Below are 19,171 nucleotides of genomic sequence, written 5' to 3' on the forward strand. Positions count from 1 at the left end.
TCACAGTTATAGCACAGTGTCATGATGGGTCAGTGGTGTGATGGTGCCTTCTGCAGCACAGCAACAACACTGCCCTCCCATTACTACAATGACTTTGAGTGTGACACTCAGTGGACAGATGGTTCGAAAAACACACTGACGGCACACGCACGCACACACACACGCGCGCACACACACAGACCTATGGCCGTGAGATGCCATTACCCGCTGTGTGTGAACACAGGGTGCAAAGACAAAATGTGTGTGTGGGCTTCTGCACTTATGCCTCATGTGGGGAAGGAGACATTTTTATAATGTTTACAAAAAAGCCATGCTGCCACCTGTTTCTCTTCATCTACATCTCCTTTCTTGCACTTGCTAATCATTTTAATAAGGTAAACCATCTTTTTTTTTTGATAACGGCTCCTATCTCATTTCTGTGCTTCATATTTGTCCTTGATATTTTGTATAGTATAGGTATTGTAGTGGTCTTTGTTAACGCAGCTCAGCACCTACACTATAGTTATTCTCCTGGGCTTGGCAGTGAGCACGCAACACAAGTGTATACCATTTACAGTAAATCCGTTGTTGTGTGTGAGCAGATGGTGCATCAGTCTAACTGAGCCATGTTTTTTCATTTGCATCCTCCTCTTCCTCCTGTTGGAAAGGGACTGTAGAGGAGGCTAATGACCTTTGACAGTGTCTGCCAAGAGAGCATGCCATCCTGAAGCCAGGTGGTTCAGGCAGGTTGCCACCATCTGTAGATATAATTAGTTGTTTCCGTTGCATTGGCTGTTTCACTTGCATTAGTTGCTTCTGGTGCAAATAAGCACTACTGTTTATAAGGGTGTGCATGTGTTTTGCTTGTTTTAAGAACCAATTAAAGTTAGTTGAGATAACTGCTGCATGTCTGGCGTGATTTCTAGGAGGAGACAGGCGGTGGTTCTTTGTGAGAAGATTAAAGCAGCAAAATGAACAGACTGTTTAATGAACAGACTTTTTTGTGCCTCGTCTTTTGATAATAAACCCAGGAGGGAACAGACATGCTCAGAGACACAGACACATCGCCGTTTGGGATTGGATAAGGAGAGGCCTGCGATCACACAGTGGACCGTGGTAATGATCCACTGCTGCTTTGAACTCCGATATCACAGCTTCATTTACAGAAAGGGTAGAGTGAGGTAGACTAACAAAAAACAACCTAATTCTTTTTAAAAAGAAGGCATGATAATGATCCATAGAAAGACCCTGCCAAATCGTAACAAAAGAACCCATTGATATTTCATCGGTTCTGTCATGCAGCTCTGTCTAAAGAAATCTGTTAACATTTAAATAAAAAAAAGCCTATTTTCGTAGGTGCAGGGGTTTTTCCTTCAAACTGCTGAAAGTGCAACAATTCTCATAAAAAGCTTAACATGGCTGTGGTAGATGCTAGACTACTGAGACCTACCAGCTAAGTCAAAGCTGCACATACTATAGCTGCACCTATAGATGTCTCTCAGGCCATGTCCACACGAACACGGGTATTTTTATAACCGTGACTTTTTTTACGCGGTTTGGCCTTCCGTCCACACGAAAACGCAGTTTCAGGGCACTGTAACCGAACATTTTTGAAAACTCCGGCCAGGGTGAGCATTTTCAGAACCGCCGGTTACAGTGTTGTCGTGTGGACAGTATAACCGGGTTTTTTGCCTTGCGACGTCAGAGTGTGCGCCGTTATCCGCTGTGTTAGACGTCATATTGTGCGCCGCTAACTGCTTTGTTGATGTTTGTTGACGATTCTTTGCAATGGCGGATGAGTAGGATGTAACTTTTTTCTAGGCTTCTGATTGGCCAACGTGACTTTACGATTTGGGTTATATCGCCGCCTGCTGGTGTGGCATGCTCTTGACAGCGCTTGACAGCGTGTTTTTGCGTTTTCATGTGGACGGAGATTTATTTTAAACCGAGCATTAGTGGACGGGTTTTTTTTTTTAAAACGGAGGAAAAAAAACTCTGGTTATAAAAATACCCGTGTCCGTGTGGACTAGGCCTTACACACATATGTTCAAATGCCACCTGACTCTCTACGAACTATCGTCCGAGTCTGGTACAGTAAGTGGAAATTCATCTTTTCAGATTATTTAAATAAAAAGGTTGTAGATTGATTATATAATCATTTTCAAAACATTCAAAACTGTTACAATGTTATTTCTGTTTAAAAAGGCAGCAATACATAACACATTCAAATCTAGAGTGTACATGTACAGTACATGTAGTGTTCATTTCATACATTAGCAGTGAAATAAATTAATTCATAATAATCGTGAAACCGTGATTATTTTTCAGACTATAATCGTACCAACAAACTCTAGAATTGTTGCATCCCTATCTGTGACCCATCGTAGCATTATTCATCCTACATTGTCTGACAACCTACAACATCTCTGATGAGGTAATTAGGGGTGTGTAAAAAAATTTATTCACATTCGTATCGCGATTCAAGCTTCACCGATTTGAAAATTGATTCATAGAATTCCAAAAATCACTTGTTTTGTAATGAATGCTATTGTCCTGAAATTAGTTTAGCTCGCCATTCCCATAGATGGCGCTGCGTCAAATTCACACTGACGCCTGGGCACTCTTTTCATAATCAGAAGAAGAACGAGTGCAGCAGAAGTAGTTTAGTCGGCGCAAACAATGGCAACCCTCACAGAAAGAATGATTCAACCTGCTTCATCCTCATTGAAGGCGAGAGTTTGGACACATTTCGGCTTTTATAACCTCGAGGGGAAGACGGAACTTGAGAGGAATCATGCTACATGCAGGCTTTGCAAAGAAAAGTTAAGTATTTTGGAAACACAACAAACTTGAGAACTCACGTAGTACGGCATCACCCGGAGATTAACATTAAAGACGTGGACGAACAACAACCTAAAGTACCTAACATGCCAGTCAACCAACGCATTCTCTTTCAGTGCTCTAAACTCCCACTGAACTCTGAACAAAAAGCTCTTTTTATTTAATTTTTATTTGATACTTGAATTAAATACCGAAAGAACGAGATCCAGGGTACAAGCGGCTGAAATGGGTTTCCTCAGGAGGGTGGCTGGCGTCTCCCTTAGAGATAGGGTGAGAAGCTCACTCATTCGTGAGGAGCTCGGAGTAGAGCCGCTGCTCCTTTGCGTCGAAAGGAGCCAGTTGAGGTGGTTCGGGCATCTGGTAAGGATGCCCCCTGGGCGCCTCCCTAGGGAGGTGTTCCAGGCACGTCCAGCTGGGAGGAGGCCTCGGGGAAGACCCAGGACTAGGTGGAGGGATTATATCTCCAACCTGGCCTGGGAACGCCTCGGGATCCCCCAGTCGGAGCTGGTTAATGTTGCTCGGGAAAGGGAAGTTTGGGGTCCCCTGCTGGAGCTGCTCCCCCCGCGACCCGACACCGGATAAGCGGACGAAGATGGATGGATGGACTTGAATTAAATGTATTTGAAAGCTGGCCAAAGCTTGGCACTTTGCAGTTTTTAGTTTCAAAAGTTTTTATTTTTGTATGAAGACATATAAAGTAATATCAAACTACATTTAATTTGTTGTGTTTCTTTTCTTTTAAATTGTATGTCTACTGCAATCACACGGGAAAAGTAACTACATTTGCATACTGTGAATCATCTTTTGAATCGAGAATCGTTTTTGAATCGAATATTGAGCCTAAAAATCTATATTGAATCGTGACATTTTCTGAATCGAGGGAATGGGGAGAAATGTGGTTTTTAGAAGGAGAGAGAGAGCTGAGGGTTAGAATGAGGTTGGAGCGAGGTGAATTGAGAGAGCGAGAAATGAGAAGGACGAAAGAGGAGAGAATGACTGCTGGGGGAGGAATTTATGTGAGCGGGGGTAAAGACAATGATCGGAAGCTTGCAGAAATGATTTTTTCCCTGTGTTGCTTGTCAGACACTTAGTGCTTTTGTGTGTGTGTGTGTGTGTGTGTATATATGTGTCTCTCTCTCACTCTCTCTTCTGGCACTGCCAGGATTAGAGGTGTCGGTTTAATTTATGCTCCCTTTTACCCTTCTTTTATTTCCCTCTCTCATACTCATCCTTCATCTACCTTCTCTTTGGCTTGCTGCCCCTTCTTGTTCTTCCTGCACTCAAGTACTCAAATTAGCCTGAGCTGTACTTCAGAGAGTGCTGTTTTCAGGTCATTGCTTTCACCATTGTTCAGGTTTTACGAGGTAAACTGTTCACTATGTGTCTGCGTGCTTGCCTGTTTGCAAGTGAGAAAAGATGCTCTTTTCTCAAGGTAACCAGCTCTTTCCATCAGCCAGAGCTTAAAGGACTGTGTTTCTCTTCTCTCTGCGTGTCTGGTATCTCTGACACCCATTGTTATGAATATTTGTTGTGTATTTGTGTAGTTGCAACCAGTTCTCAAATGGAATTTGTTTGTACAAAGTTGTTTAACCATCCATAGATTGTACATAGTCTTTGACTTTCTTTCTCTCATTGTTCTCCTCTTTCTTCTTTATTCCTAGGCCCTTCACCAGTTGTACTACGATCCCAATATAGAAAACAAGAATCTGGCCCAGAAATGGCTTATGCAGGCTCAGGTCTCACCTCAGGCCTGGCAGTTCTGCTGGGCCTTACTGAGCCCAGATAAGGTATACAAACACAAACACACACACACACACACACACACACACACACACACACACACACACACACACACACACACACACACACACACACACACACACACACACACACACACACACACACACAAAGAATTTTGTGTCATTTGCATTCATCTTATCTCTCACAGGTGCCAGAGATCCAGTACTTTGGTGCTAGCGCGCTTCACACCAAGATCTCTCGCTACTGGTCAGACATCCCCACAGACCAGTATGAGTCTCTAAAGACACAGCTGTTCTCCCAGATTGCCTGCTTCTCCTCCGGCTCCAAGATGGTGCTTACCCGGCTATGTGTGGCCCTGGCCTCTCTGGCACTCAACACAATGCCTGAGGCCTGGCCTGGTGCAGTGGCAGAGATGGTACGGGTGTTCCAGGAGGAAGGGGGAGGGGTGGATGGGCGGGCACGCTGCCTGGCATTGCTGGAGCTGCTCACCGTCCTGCCAGAGGAGTTCCAGACCAGCCGCCTGCCGCAGTACAGAAAGGGACAGGTATGTACCTTCTACCAACTGTGCAATATTCACAGTTTTGTTTTTGATTAATTGGTTTGTCAGTATGTATCGAACCTCAATACGTTTCGAGAACCTACTAAAATGACTCTATAGCACCGAGTACTGAAGATTGTCAAGTACCTGAAGCTGGCAGTGAATGCTTTGTCAGCTTCTCGGTCTTGTTTACTTACTCTTTAATCAGATATTGTCAGATAAACAATTTAAATCTGCTATTTTATGCTGGAAATGTTATTGAACCGCTTTATTGTACAGTTTCTAAAAGGCCTGGGCTAATGTGGTCTAGCATGACTCACAACACTCATGGTTCCCTAACCTGATCCTCGTCCCACTTCACAATCAATTGGAACAGTGTTGTGTGGGTGTCTATTGAACATGTTTGAGAAAAAAAGCACATTACCCTTTTTCTAGTAGGTTATTTCTTATTTTACCAATATCACCTTATCACCTTATTTTAGTTTTTACTCACTAACTACTTTAATCAGCTGACCTTGCTTTTACACACACACGCACACACACACACGCGCGCGCACGTGCGGTCTCTGTGTAGACGGTGAGTGCGCGCGCGCGTGTGTGTGTGAGTGTGTGTGTGTGTAGCTATGTACAGCGTGCTAACCTTGACAATTTGTAGCAACGCTCCGCATAAGTGTTCAGTGTCGCCTGGCTGGGTGTAACATTGATTTATAGCTATCCTTACTAACTTGGCTCTTACATGCTTGCTAATAATGTACAACACACATACTAGTCCGTTGTTAATGTGTTTGAGAGAGAGAGAGAGAAGAGAGAGAGCGCAAATCAATGTGCAGCTCTAAGATTCTACCCAATTTAAATAGTAAACAAATCTATATGTGGAAGTCAATGTTGATACTGTGGTGTGCCGCCACAAATAAATCAGCATATGGAAAACACTGCTTAAGATGAGCCTTCTTACAAAGCGATACACTAGGAGTCTAACCCTCATTATCACCCTTCCTCTAGGTTCGGGGCGCCCTGGGCCGTGAGTGGGGGTCAGTGTGTCCCTTACTGCAGCAACTGCTGAGAAGGACAGATAGCCCCGGGGCGGTGAAAGCTCGCGTGCTGCGCTGCCTGTCATCCTGGGTGCTGCTGGATGTGCCCCTCAACGAGAGTGAAGGCCTGGTGCAAGACTGCTTCAGTGCCCTGCCTGACCCAGAGCTCTTTGACACAGCGGTAGAGGCAATCGTCAACGCCATCTCACAGCCTGACTCCCAAAGGTGTTTACAAATGGGTGACAGTGTGCACTCAAAACCCAAGAGAAGGCACAAAAAAGAACAAAATAATGATACTACTGAAAGAAAGACTGCATGAAAGCTTGTTATGGTTTTGACTGGAGAAATTACACTGGTGCAGAATGGAGATGAGAGAGGGTGAACAGAGGGGGGAAAAAAGATGCATTAGCCAAGGGCAGGAAACGGACATGGTGGGCACTGGAAGGGCATCAGGGAGGGAAGGAGGGAGGGATTGATACCGGGTAAGTTGACAGCCAGGGGGAGGAGAACATAATTTCTTGGTTGGCTGGCGTTGCTATGGTTACAGAGCTGGGGAGAGATGTCATCATGGCCTGGTTGATTCAGACTTGGCAGGCAATTATTACCCCTCTGAGAGAGAGAGAGAGAGAGAGAGAGAGGTTGATACCAAAAGAAGGGAAGGTGTGAAAGTGTGCAAGTGTGAATTTGCTGCTGACAAGTCAGTTTAAACGCGCTCACATTTTGCAGAGCAGATGGTTGGAAGACGATTAATGGCAGTGGAGTAACAGGTAGAAGCAGCAGCAAGTGTTGCTGGGCTCCTATAGGTAAGAGTAGCTTAGTGAGAGATTGATTCTGCCTGTGTTGGTCAGGTCCTCCCAAAATTCTTGACTCATTAGTAGCATCTCTTGAGACATATTTGGCATCTGTTGTGTCTATCATTGTGTGATTTATGGGTTTATATTACTACCTACAGTATTGTGTGTGTGTGTGTGTGTGTGTGTGTGTGTGTGTGTGTGTGTGTGTGTGTGTGTGTGTGTGTGTGTGTGTGTGTGTGTGTGTGTGTGTGTGTGTGTGTGTGTGTGTGTGTGTATCTATTAGAAAACCTGGTGCAAGGTTTTTTCCTCCATTCCTTCTAGGAAGTTATAGCCCATCTTTTCCATCTATAGATTCTAATGTCTTTGTTTATTCTTTTTTATCTTGTCTCCCACTCCGCCTCGGTTTCTTTGTGCTCTTCTTTTCCCCTTTCGCTTCTCTCACCATCAGTATGAAGCCCTCCTCCCTGTCTCTTGTTCTCTCCCTCTGTTTAAACACATTACAGTCAACTCATTTGGGGGGGTGGGGGGTGGGGATTGCTATTGGTCCAGCGGCATCCTGTTGCTAGGCAACCCATTTCCCCTGTCTCGGAGTGTTGCGGTAATTGCAGACAGGATCAGGGGGAGGTGGGGTGGTGGAGGGAGAGAATAAAGGAGGAGTCAGGATGGAGGCAGAAAGTGTATAACAGTAGGGCAGAGACCAAAAGAGGAGAGGACAGGCAACTATGAGCTAGAGGAGAGGAGACTGCAGCAGACAGTCTCAGAAGAATCTGCAGAATGTCTTCTTTCATGAGGGAAATGGGGAAACGCGTACAAATCTATTCTGCCTTTTTGTTGTATCACATACACACCCAGGCCTTTTCCCAGGCTAAGAGTGCATGACCTGCATTTGCAAAGCACCTTGTTAAAAATGAATGATCTTCTGAGTGCATGAGTGCAGTCTGCTACTCCCATAAATTGCCGTCTGTCCCTGTGCTGCTCTAGAGAGTTACTCAGACACCCTGCACAGAGGATGTAGGCCAATACACACACACACACGCACACACACACACACACACACACACACACACACACACACACACACACACACACACACACAGGTTACTGGCTTATTTGATGGAGGCCAGATTCATACACATCCCATCTCAGCAGGGTGGAGCTTTCGCCACTGAAGGCTGAATCAGTGTTGCTTGTTGAGTAGGAAACTCAGCTTTATGACGCAGGACCATAGATCTGCCTTCTCTGCTTATAAGGTGTCCTGAGAGAATTGCTTCCCAGGGCTGTGGTACAACATGCATTTAACCTGCAGAGCAGAGAATGCTGACCACTATTTTTCTTGACTAGTACTGTTCTATAAGGTAATTCACTAATGCCAAAACAATTGATCATTCGATGGACAGCAAAGGAATCAACATCAGTTTTGTTTATTGTATAATTGTTAATTTATTAAGCAAAAATGCCAAAAGCCCTACATTAGATCATCAGAGAAACTGTGAGTTACAGTGGTTTTTTTCAGCCTGATTTGTTTCTTTTCAAAACCTTGCTGTGTCATTGACGAATATTCATTGACTCTGACCCAGGTCCTTATTGACGTTCTCATGAAAGATGAAGCACCGCCCGCCTGCATACCACAAAACCCCTCTGAGACTGACACACATATAATATGGTTTACATTTATAGCATACACATAAGCACATAATCTCCTCCGTGACATTCAGGCGCACATACACGCAACGCCCTTCATCTCAAAATGTCACCCCTTCACTTGCTATCATTAAGGATGACAGGAGGATGTTGTCTGATGTTGTCACAAGAGTAGATTTGAGCCTATGTTGAGGAGTGTGTGTACCAATGTGTCTATGTAGGTTTGTGTGTGTGTCAGCACATGCGTGTGTTTTAGCCGGAGTGAGGGAAATATTGACGGCTGAGACCACAGGAAGAAGACAGAATAATAACTGACAGCAGCGAAGCTCTGAGCTGGAGCTTTGAATAGATTTTCTGGTTCCCTGGTAGATGTGTGGGTTTTTTAGGGTGGGTGTGCTGGATCAGAGGTTGGACTGACTTGGACTGATATATGATTTGAAATAAACACTTGTCTTGAGACGGAGCAATAAATACATCAACCTAGCTGTTAGCGGTGTGAGTCAGTTTGACATTCACCAGTGGATGCTCCCTGGCTCTGCATGCTATGTTCTTCTCACTTGTACAGCACTGTGTGCAATGCTTTTTTTTTTTTTTTTTTTTTTTTTTTTTTCTTACTTGTTTTCTTTAAATGAACTGAACTTCTAACAGACTAACTGTCAATTCTGGTCTTTCTTTGTCTGTGTGTGTCCATGGGTTATAGATATGTGAACACTTTGCTAAAACTGGTTCCTCAAGTGCTGGCCCTCCAGGAGCAGCTCAGAGAGGCGGTTCAGAATGGAGACATGGAGACCTGCCATGGTATCTGCCGTATCGCTGTTACACTGGGAGAAAACCACTCCAGGTGTGTGTGTGTGTGTGTGTGTGTGTGTGTGTGTGTGTGTGTGTGTGTGTGTGTGTGTGTGTGTGTGTGTGTGTGTGTGTGTGTGTGTGTGTGTGTGTGTGTGTGTGTGTTTTCAGTAGGCCTGTAACAATGTAAAGATAATTTAGTACATTTATCATCATCATTCATCTTGTCCAAAATGATTTCCATACACGACTCAATTATTATTCAGTCTTAGTATGGTAATATAATGATACAAATGTTGTTCCGTTTTTGTATATAAGCTCAACAAAATAGCCAGCTATATGAGAGAAACCGGTTTCTTAACTTTAATTTGCATTGAAACAAGTCATGCCATATTGTGTCCCATGTCTTGTTTTCATGTGTTGCTGTGTCTACTGATTGAATGACACAGAGAGAGAAAGGTGCTAGTTTACGTTTTCTCTTTCTTTCTCCCCCTCCACCCACGTCCCTCTCTAGGACTCTGTTGGATCAGGTGGATCACTGGCAGAGCTTCCTGGCTTTGGTCAACATAATCATGTTTTGTACAGGCATCCCCGGCCACTACCCGGTCAATGAGACCACCAGCTCGCTCACACTCACCTTCTGGTATACACTACAAGTAAGGAATGTTAAAATCCCATCCATCCCGTAATGTTAAAGTGTTGCTGTCAGGGTTCTGTCTGGTAGATTTGCTTCAGTCACCAGCCACAAAAACAATGGTAATCTACTGAGTGGCTGGTAACATTTCAACATTCGCTAGCCATTTGGCTGGTGAACGAAAAAGTTCATTTTAAAACCTGCTGTGGTAGTTTAAGAAATAAATAGGACTGTATATTCTCCTACTGGCTTGATTTACCCACTTTTTCTCTCGCCTCATCTTTACTAGGCACGTAAAACCCATCCACATAATAAGCTTTGCACTTTGTAGTCAGGCTCGATAGGCACTGGCTTGAAACCGTCATCTTTAGAAAAACATTTCTCCCTGCACATTGAATGAATATGCTACTCACTGGTCTTTGTCTACAGTTTTCAAATAATACAATATGGCAGCTTGTCTAAAGACATTAGCATTATTCTCTTCTACCTTATTCAACATAAGTTTGAGCAGGCAGACAATGTTACATCTTAGATGATCGGTCGTTTTCTTAGCGAAAAATTAATTACAAATACTGTAAAATGCGAAATTCACTTGGTAATAGCCTGTATGAGTCGTAACCGATGTTTTTGGTCTGCAAAGTGCAGAAATAATGTTTCTATAATAATAATAATAATAATTTATTTTTCTCTTTACTCCATCCTCAGGATGAAATCATGTCATTTGAGTCGGATAAAAAGGCAGTGTATCTGCAGGTCTACAGGCCAGTATATTTCCAGCTGGTGGATGTTCTGCTACACAAAGCCCAGTTCCCCTCTGACGAGGAGTATGCATCCTGGTCCTCCGATGAGAAAGAGCAATTCAGGATTTACAGGTGTGTATGTGCACATTTATATACCTGACCTTGTCCCTGTGTTTTTGTACATGAGTTTTTCCGCTGCACACTGTTGTTTGCAAGTGTTTTAGAAATGACTCGCTGACAGGATGATTGGTCAGCATATGAGTGTGTTTTGCTCTAATAGACTCTCACTGGACTGGCAGCTGAGAGGGCAAAAACTGTCTGGCAAATACAGTGTGTTAACAGATTATGTTCTAAGGGTGCATGCTCCTAAAATGACTGTTTGTGCATGTCTGTCCTTCAGAGTGGATATCTCCGACACACTCATGTACGTGTATGAGATGCTGGGAGCAGAGCTGCTGAGTAACCTGTATGATAAACTGGGGAGACTGTTGACTAACACAGAGCAGCCCACATCATGGCAGGTGGGTGAGACAAACACAGACGAGCAAAGAAGAAATGTGAAATATTCTCTGTTTCTTCGAGTGTTGCACGGAAGCCAGTACTGAAAATGTGTCCTACCATTTGATAAACCATTGAAGATCACTACTTTGTTTTCTATTTTTAACATTATTATTAGAGCTGTAACAAATTTCAATTTTTGCTGTACAATTATTTAATTCAGAAATAATTGCGATTAACAATGTAATTATTTATTTTTTAACAAATTGAAGTTTTGAATGAATTCCAGAATAAATCTTTTGTTATATATCACTGTTATATGACCCACATAATGTAGTAACACAAATACACAGCATATAAAGTAAACCTAGTGTTAATTTTGTCACCTATTTTTAATTTCTTGTCTAAATGTCATTTCTAAATTACTTTTTTTAAAATAACAAATTATTTCTGAGATTATTTCTGATAACCATTTTATTTCCGATAAAGATTTCAGTCAAACATGATATATATTTATATATTTTGAAGGCGTAACAGCTGAATATTCTATCTCATGATGAAAAAGTAAAGACGATTGCAGACGAAAATGAAGAGAGATTAGTTTTTATTTTATGCAAAACATTTTACTCTCGTCTTAGTCAACATTTTTGGACATTGGTGCAGTCTCTTCATTGTCTCGTCTTAGTCATGATAAAAAAGGTCGTTGATGAACATATTTAGTCTCGTCTGACGAAATTAACACTAAGTAAACCACGCCTCTTTATTATCATAAAACATTTTTTTTTAACTGTATCCCCCCCTTGTCATTTTTGTTGTCATGAACGTGTATAATGTCAACAACAAACAATTGAAATAGTAATACAAAAATCTAGTCCGACCAATAATCACTTATATAATTACAATATGGCATATCTAAACAAAATCAACAATTACCATGAGTTTAAAGACCTTAGCTAATGTTAGCAATAAATTGCATGAGACAATTATGTAATAATTGTTACAGGCCTAATTATTATACTGATGTTAAATAAACCTAGATTATTTTTAATGTTGATTTTGGGTTATTTTCACTTTATATGGTAATTGTTTTTTTAAATTAATTATTATTAATTATTTTCTGTCATTTTCTGTCATTGCTGAAATTCCATATTTATCAACTGGTGATCAAAAAACCCACTGATGTCCTTCTCCTCCTCCAGCACACAGAAGCCTTACTATATGGCTTCCAGTCCATAGCAGAGACGATAGATGTGAATTACTCTGACGTCATCCCAGGCCTGATAGGACTCATCCCCAGAATCAACATCAACAACGTCCAACTAGCAGACACAGTGATGTTCACTATAGGTGAGAGTCATGGGTGGATTAAAAGCATTCTCAGCACAAATCAGAAAAAGTTCAAATAAATGTACTGTAATCAAAAGACACCACAGGTAGAAATGGGGATTGTTTAAGTCCAGTTGTTTCTCATTCAGTATCTGAACTGTTAATCTCCCACTAGGTGCTTTGGCTGAATGGTTGGCAGACCACCCAGTGATGCTCAGCAGTGTCTTGCCCTTGGTGCTCCAGGCTTTGGGGAACCCAGACCTTTCTGTATCTTCTGTGTCTACACTCAAGAAAATTTGTAGGGAGTGCAAATATGACCTGCCACCCTACGCAACCAACATAGTAGCTGTCTCTCAGGTACCTGTGTACCCCTTTTTTAATATGCTATTTGCTTTTTTCACCCAGTTGTTCCAAGTATGAGAACCAATAACAATCGATTTGATTTAGATGTATTGTTTTACTTTAACGGCTAAGGTGTTGCAGACTTCTGTGATGTTCCTGCTTTCCAGAAATAACATTTACTCTTTGAAATCACTTCAGTTGCATTATTTTGGAGTTACCTTTTGTTTGTAAGTTTTGTTGTGCTTTCAAAATAATAGAACCATCACTTTCTCTTTTCTCTCAAGGAGGTGCTTATAAAGCAGATCCACAAGGTCAGTGTGTGCTTCTTTTTTGGTCTCTGCACTCAAGTGTAGAGCCCGACCGATATATCGGTAGGCCGATATCATCGGCCGATATCAGGCATTTTCCAAACTATCGGTATCGGCATTTATAATGGCCGATTTAAAAAAATAAAAATATATTATTATTATTATCTTTTAAATATTCATTCATCAGAATCATTTATAATGACAAATGATTCTGATAATTGAATATTAAAAAATTAAATAAAAATGGACGAAACACCCTTTAACCATGTTATGAGTGTTGGCATTGCATAGTTTGTCCACCAGAGGGCGCTCTACAGTGTCCCTGTTGGCAACACTCTGATTTTTTTGTTGTTGTTGTCTTTTTGTTCAAAAGGACTTTAAGTTTAATATCTGAAGTTACGCATTTCTGGATTTTTATTTTATATATATAAAAAAATTTGAGGATTTCAGTCGGGCTCTACTCAGGTGGAATTTTAAAAAAAGAAACGCTGTGAACGAATTGTGTAACATGTTTTCAGCTGTAGTCTAAAGAAGAAGTGTTGTGAAAAATGACTTTAAGCTCACCGCTTGCTTGAACTGAAGCTAAACCTGCGATCATCTTTTCTTGCAGACGAGTCAGTGTATGTGGCTGATGCAGGCTCTCGGCTTCCTGCTCTCAGCTCTCCCTGTGGAAGAGATCTTAAGGAACCTTCACTCTCTCATCACCCCCTACATTCAGCAACTAGAGAAGTTAGCGGATGAGACGGTACGTACACAGGCCAACATGTTAACAGCACTAGGGCTGTCCTAAACGATCATTTTTTAGACAATTAATCTAGCGATTATTTTTTCGATTAGTCGACTAATCTAACTATTAATTTTGCGATTAATCTAACGATTAATTTTTCAATTAGCGATTATTTTCCCATTGCTCAATTATTAACAATTTACACAAAACAAATTTCAATAAGGTTCAAATCTCTATTTATTAAAATAGTTTAACACTGCACTGTTCAAGTAAAATTAATTTGTAGTGCAACCTGAAGCCAGATGTAGGCTATCAATCCAACCACAAAATAAAGTCACTTTCAGGAGGAATACAAAAATAAAAACTTAAAATAAACAGAGCAAGTGCAAAAAGAGTAGCCTGTATTTGCTTTTTTTAACAGTAGTAGGTAAAATAATGAATGCGCTCTTGTTTAACATCCACGCTCTTCTTCCTTTACCTTACAGTAAAAAAGTGCAATTTTAGCAACATATGAAATCAGATGTATCAAATAAATTCAACGTAAGGCAAGTTGCAGAGTGTCTAAGTACTCGATTGGGTCACTCATGATGATGGTAAACCAAAAAAATAACACTGCAGACTGACAGCCTTTGATGATGCTTAATGTTAAGTCATAGCGGGGCATTAAAACGAATCAGCGGACTACTACTGGGAACACATTGTGTGTCACTATGTTGTAGGGGTGGTACGGTTCACAAAACCCACGGTTCGGTTCGTATCACGGTTTTCGGGTCACGGTTTTCGGGTCACGGTTTTCGGTTCTGTACGGTTCTTGTTATTTTTTCTTTTAATCTTTAACACAGAAATATACTTCAGCATATGATATATAGCTAAAATTAGCATATTGAATGCATGTTGCACAATACATGCACACAATGGCAGTTCTATCTATTGTTTTATTTCCGCTGTCATCATAGGTAACACGAAATCCAAAATGTTCCCACTAGAGGGTGACAAGGGAATCAATTGTCGCTCCCATCCCATCCTGATCCCACGAAAATACTCCCATCACATCCCGATCACAGGACTGCCCCCCCCCAATGGCCAAGGGAGCGAGAGCAGCTCCTCTGTTCTGCTGCGCTTATGTTGTTGTGTGAATGCAGCGCTACAGAGCCGTGTGTCTCTCACTGCTGGGGGGGTTAGGTAGTGACAATTTATCGAGACTCCCGCGGGTCACGGTATTCCCCATCAACAAACGTAAGTCACTGCATTGCAGCGTCATTTCTTAATTTAATCTCTGATTTGCTTGATCCATCCCGAACACGTTACCGACAGTGAAATTGACACCCGTACCGCGGGACTCCCGCGGGAATGACGTGACCCGCGGGAGTCCCGAAAAATTGTCACCCTCTAGTTCCCACACACCAGACTATATACGACGCAGAAAATCTTTTAAACTGACCTTTGTCGATCAAAAAAACAGACCGATTCAGCAACTGTAAAATGTTTTCAGAAACACGTTTCGGTGAACTATATTCGTAAAATATGACATCGTATTCAGAACGCGACGCCATTAGAGTCTGTTTTGAAATTCCGGAGCAGCAAGACCCACGTGACGCGTTCGTCCAATCAGCTGCCAAGTGTTGCGTTCATCACGCTTATCCCCCTCGTCATTTCCAGTAAGTGTTTTAACATAGGTGTCGAAAGTGGGCACTAAGACAGTAAGTGGTTAGTGCACATTAACCGTGTACTGACAAACCGTGCAACACACACACGCTCCGAACCGAGCGGTTCGGATGTTTTTTCATGAACCGTACCACCCCGACTATGTTGATAATCGCACATGCTTGGGAGTAAAGCTTAGATCGGGCACAAAAAAATCAAGCCCAACCCTACCCGAGCCCATGCACGTTGTGTTCTGAGCCTGCCCCAGCCCGACACATGAACTGGAATTATGAGCCCGAGCCCGATTTTAACCCGACAATTTTTTAATACATAGGCCGTTATAACTGACGTTATAAAGGACTCGTGAGATATCTGAAACAATCTGGCCTGGTTGCGCAATTATCGAAGACAGTGCTACAGATGGGGAGACACCATTTAACACAGTTTACCTCACACTCAAGTCAGTGCAGGACGTATACCCAGAGCTACGGGAGAAGCTGGCGAGGCATAGCTTTCTCCCCACCCAATTAAGCTAATAAAGTAATGATTAAAAAAACACAAATGCTTGATCAAGGGACCGGCCCGGCCCCTGGGATAGTGGCATGAAATATTGGCCAGACCCGGCCTGTGGGTCAAGTTAGGGCTCGGGCAGAGAATCTAAACTCTACTTGGGAGGGAAAGGGACAAAAAGGTGAGCAGAACTTACAGTGTTTTGCTGCTGTGATGCATTTTACAAAGTCTACAGACTACCACGGAATCCATACTTGCGCTGTTGCTGGAGTCAGCTATGTTTTTTGTTGTTTTTTTTTTATTTCTATGCGTGACAAGTCGAAGCAAATTATTTGTGTCGACGCATTTACGTAATTGATTACGTTGATTACTTCGACGAACCGTCCCAGCCCTAAACAGCACACACGCATACAAACACAGAGCAGGAACAGCTGGACTCTGGCCAATAGGAAGAGGCATTGTTTCTGTGTGGTGTCACTGCAGTGGAACATTTCTCTGCGGGACCAGATTGGATTTGACCCTGCACCATGGGCTAGTGACTCACATGGAAGTAGCAAAGACACACTTTTTCTCTCACTTGAGCAAACAAACACGCATACACCAGAGCAAGAGAGAAGACAAATTGAGCTCAGAAAAAAAAATTAAAATGCCTACACACACTTACTTAGTAGGTCATTCTTTTACATGTGCATGCACACAGTCATGCACAATTATTTAAATGTCAGTTCTAATGGAGCCTGGATTTTCTGTCTCACTGTCACGCTGGATGGTACAAATGTGGAGCTGATGTTATCTCAAAATAAACCGTTTGATATCTACTGTATGTGGTACAAAGTAGATTTTCTTCTGATCCCTTCTGCAATCAGTAAAGACTTTGGGTGGGGGTGTATAGAGATGTCAGGTTAGATGAAGCTTCTCTCTGCGTGTCTGTCTCTGTCCCTGTCTCACCCTTCACACAACACACACACAGTCACACACTGTCTCATACATTCATCCTCTCCGACTTCCTCCTTCTCTTATTGTTTTCCGTCTAGCTTTTTGATGTATCGGCATGACATCAGACTAGTAAATCAGCTGCTGGGTCTGGAGCCGGACAAATAGTGGCACCTAGTGGGAAGAGCTTCAGGTTACATTACATCAGGGGTGAATGACCATTACTGTATGTCTGACGGGGCTGACTGCAAACGCTGATGGAGTCACTCTGATTTGGCTTCAAGCATAGTGTGCACGCACTGTTCTTGCTGTAGGATGACTGTACAGTAACAGCAGCAACATTGTGAGAGGAGGTAGTAGAATGAAAGCGAGATGAGAGATGTGGATGCTCTTTGTAGTCTTTGGCTCTGTTACATCACCATGGAGACTGAGCAATGGTTAAACACTGCTCGTGAAAACCCAGCTTATGATTTTACCTGGCGTGCGTGTGCATATTCTGATGTGTATCAGTAAGAAAACTGGTATGAGAATGATTTCTTTCTTACTGTCACATTGCTGAAATACCTGCCTATTGACATGTTTTTTTTGTTGGTGAAATGAAATATGTTTTCTCTACCGATTTGTTGATTAAGTAATGATAATTATTTACTCTGTTGTTTACTCTAAAAAATATATAATGACAAATGCCCCAAATTGTAAAAACGTGAGCTGTCTTAAAACTGCTTACTTTGTCTATAACCAACTAAAAGAAATAAAGTATTTAATGTAACTGGCGTAGTTGATAAACCCAGTGACAAAATTGTGACTTATCAACATCAAATTTAACATATTTTTGAGCTGTTGTAGGCACGCCATCCGTCCAGTTTCAAAACTGTTCATCCTGTTCAGGAGTAGCTTGCTTTTAAGGCTCATTTGTTTGCCTAAATATTTTAGCAGTTCTTTTTCAAGGCGGGCACTATGTTCTAAATGAGCCAGAGATAGTTGAGCCAGAGTCAGAGTTGGGATTAGTTTGTGGAGGAAATTCCCAAATACAATTATCTGTGTCTTTTTTTCTTCTTTCAGCCCAATCCCTCCAATAAATTAGCGATCATCCACATCTTGGGGCTGCTGTCCAACCTCTTCACTACGCTCGACATCAGCAAGCAGGACGATGAGTCAGCAGACGGCTCAGCACCACCTGTCAAAACAGCCCCCCCTCCGCCTGGACCAAACCCAGTCAGTCACCACACACACCACCATTATTGTCATCTGTGGGGTTGAGTGGTTGGAGGAATGCTGTTTGCTCTTTGCTTTTTACTTACTTATTTATTTATTTATTTTAATTTTAATTTCTATCCATATTTTTAATTTAATACATACTGTGTACATATACTTATATTGTTTATACCTATACTTATATTGTTTAATATTCCATTTAGTGAATGTGTGATGTGCACCAACAACACCAAAACAAATTCCTTGTATGTGTTAAAAAACGTACTTGGCAATAAAACCCTTTCTGATTCTGAATACATTAAATATCAGCAACAGGCTGAATATATGGATGATAGATATTGGCCATATGTTCAATCTTAAGGCTTTGTAATCCAGCACACTTTATTTGTGTGCTGATCCGTCATTTTATAGTTTTTTTTTTGGTAGTCGTGAAATGCAATGGGGCACATGGTGCCCGTAGCCAGGGCTGTCAACAGGAAACATTTGCCCTGTCACTAGAGCTGGGCGATATGTAGAAATCAAATATCACAATATTTTTGACCAAACACCTCGATATCGATACCGCAACGATATTGTAGTGTTGACTATTGGTGCTTTCACAAAATATTTACACAATGAGATTTTTGATAAATAATCATCAGTAATGTGGATATAATGACTAAGTGGGTAAAGGCAAATAATAGAACAGTTACAACAGTCTGGTAAGTTCAGAAAATGACATCACTTTACTGTAATGCAGCCTTTAAAACCAGGAAAAGACAACACTTATGCCACATTACAATATCCAAAATCTAAGACTATATATAGTCTGCTATCACGATATCGATATAATATCGATGTATTGCCCAGCTCTACCTGTCACTCAACCATAGTCATTAGTAATTCTGCTGATGACCATGCACCCATGTGTAAAATGCTAATGT

The 19,171-nt window shown here is 41.8% G+C and overlaps 1 protein-coding gene across 2 annotated transcripts in view; it reads left to right on the plus strand.

Annotated features, from left to right (window-relative positions):
• The window catches only part of LOC114561980 (importin-13-like), a 35,203-nt gene that overhangs the window by 8,603 nt on the left and 7,429 nt on the right, over positions 1-19,171 (plus strand). For both annotated transcript variants that reach the window (XM_028588166.1, XM_028588167.1), the window contains exons 3-14: positions 4,482-4,607; positions 4,769-5,125; positions 6,122-6,375; positions 9,286-9,426; positions 9,886-10,027; positions 10,711-10,877; positions 11,146-11,266; positions 12,443-12,590; positions 12,745-12,926; positions 13,196-13,222; positions 13,830-13,964; positions 18,096-18,248. In XM_028588166.1, coding sequence (XP_028443967.1) covers positions 4,482-4,607; positions 4,769-5,125; positions 6,122-6,375; positions 9,286-9,426; positions 9,886-10,027; positions 10,711-10,877; positions 11,146-11,266; positions 12,443-12,590; positions 12,745-12,926; positions 13,196-13,222; positions 13,830-13,964; positions 18,096-18,248 — 1,953 coding nt within the window. The remainder of the gene's footprint in view (positions 1-4,481; positions 4,608-4,768; positions 5,126-6,121; positions 6,376-9,285; positions 9,427-9,885; positions 10,028-10,710; positions 10,878-11,145; positions 11,267-12,442; positions 12,591-12,744; positions 12,927-13,195; positions 13,223-13,829; positions 13,965-18,095; positions 18,249-19,171) is intronic.

Source organism: Perca flavescens, chromosome 9 (genome assembly GCF_004354835.1).
Source record: "Perca flavescens isolate YP-PL-M2 chromosome 9, PFLA_1.0, whole genome shotgun sequence".
Classification (NCBI taxonomy): Eukaryota; Metazoa; Chordata; class Actinopteri; order Perciformes; family Percidae; genus Perca; species Perca flavescens.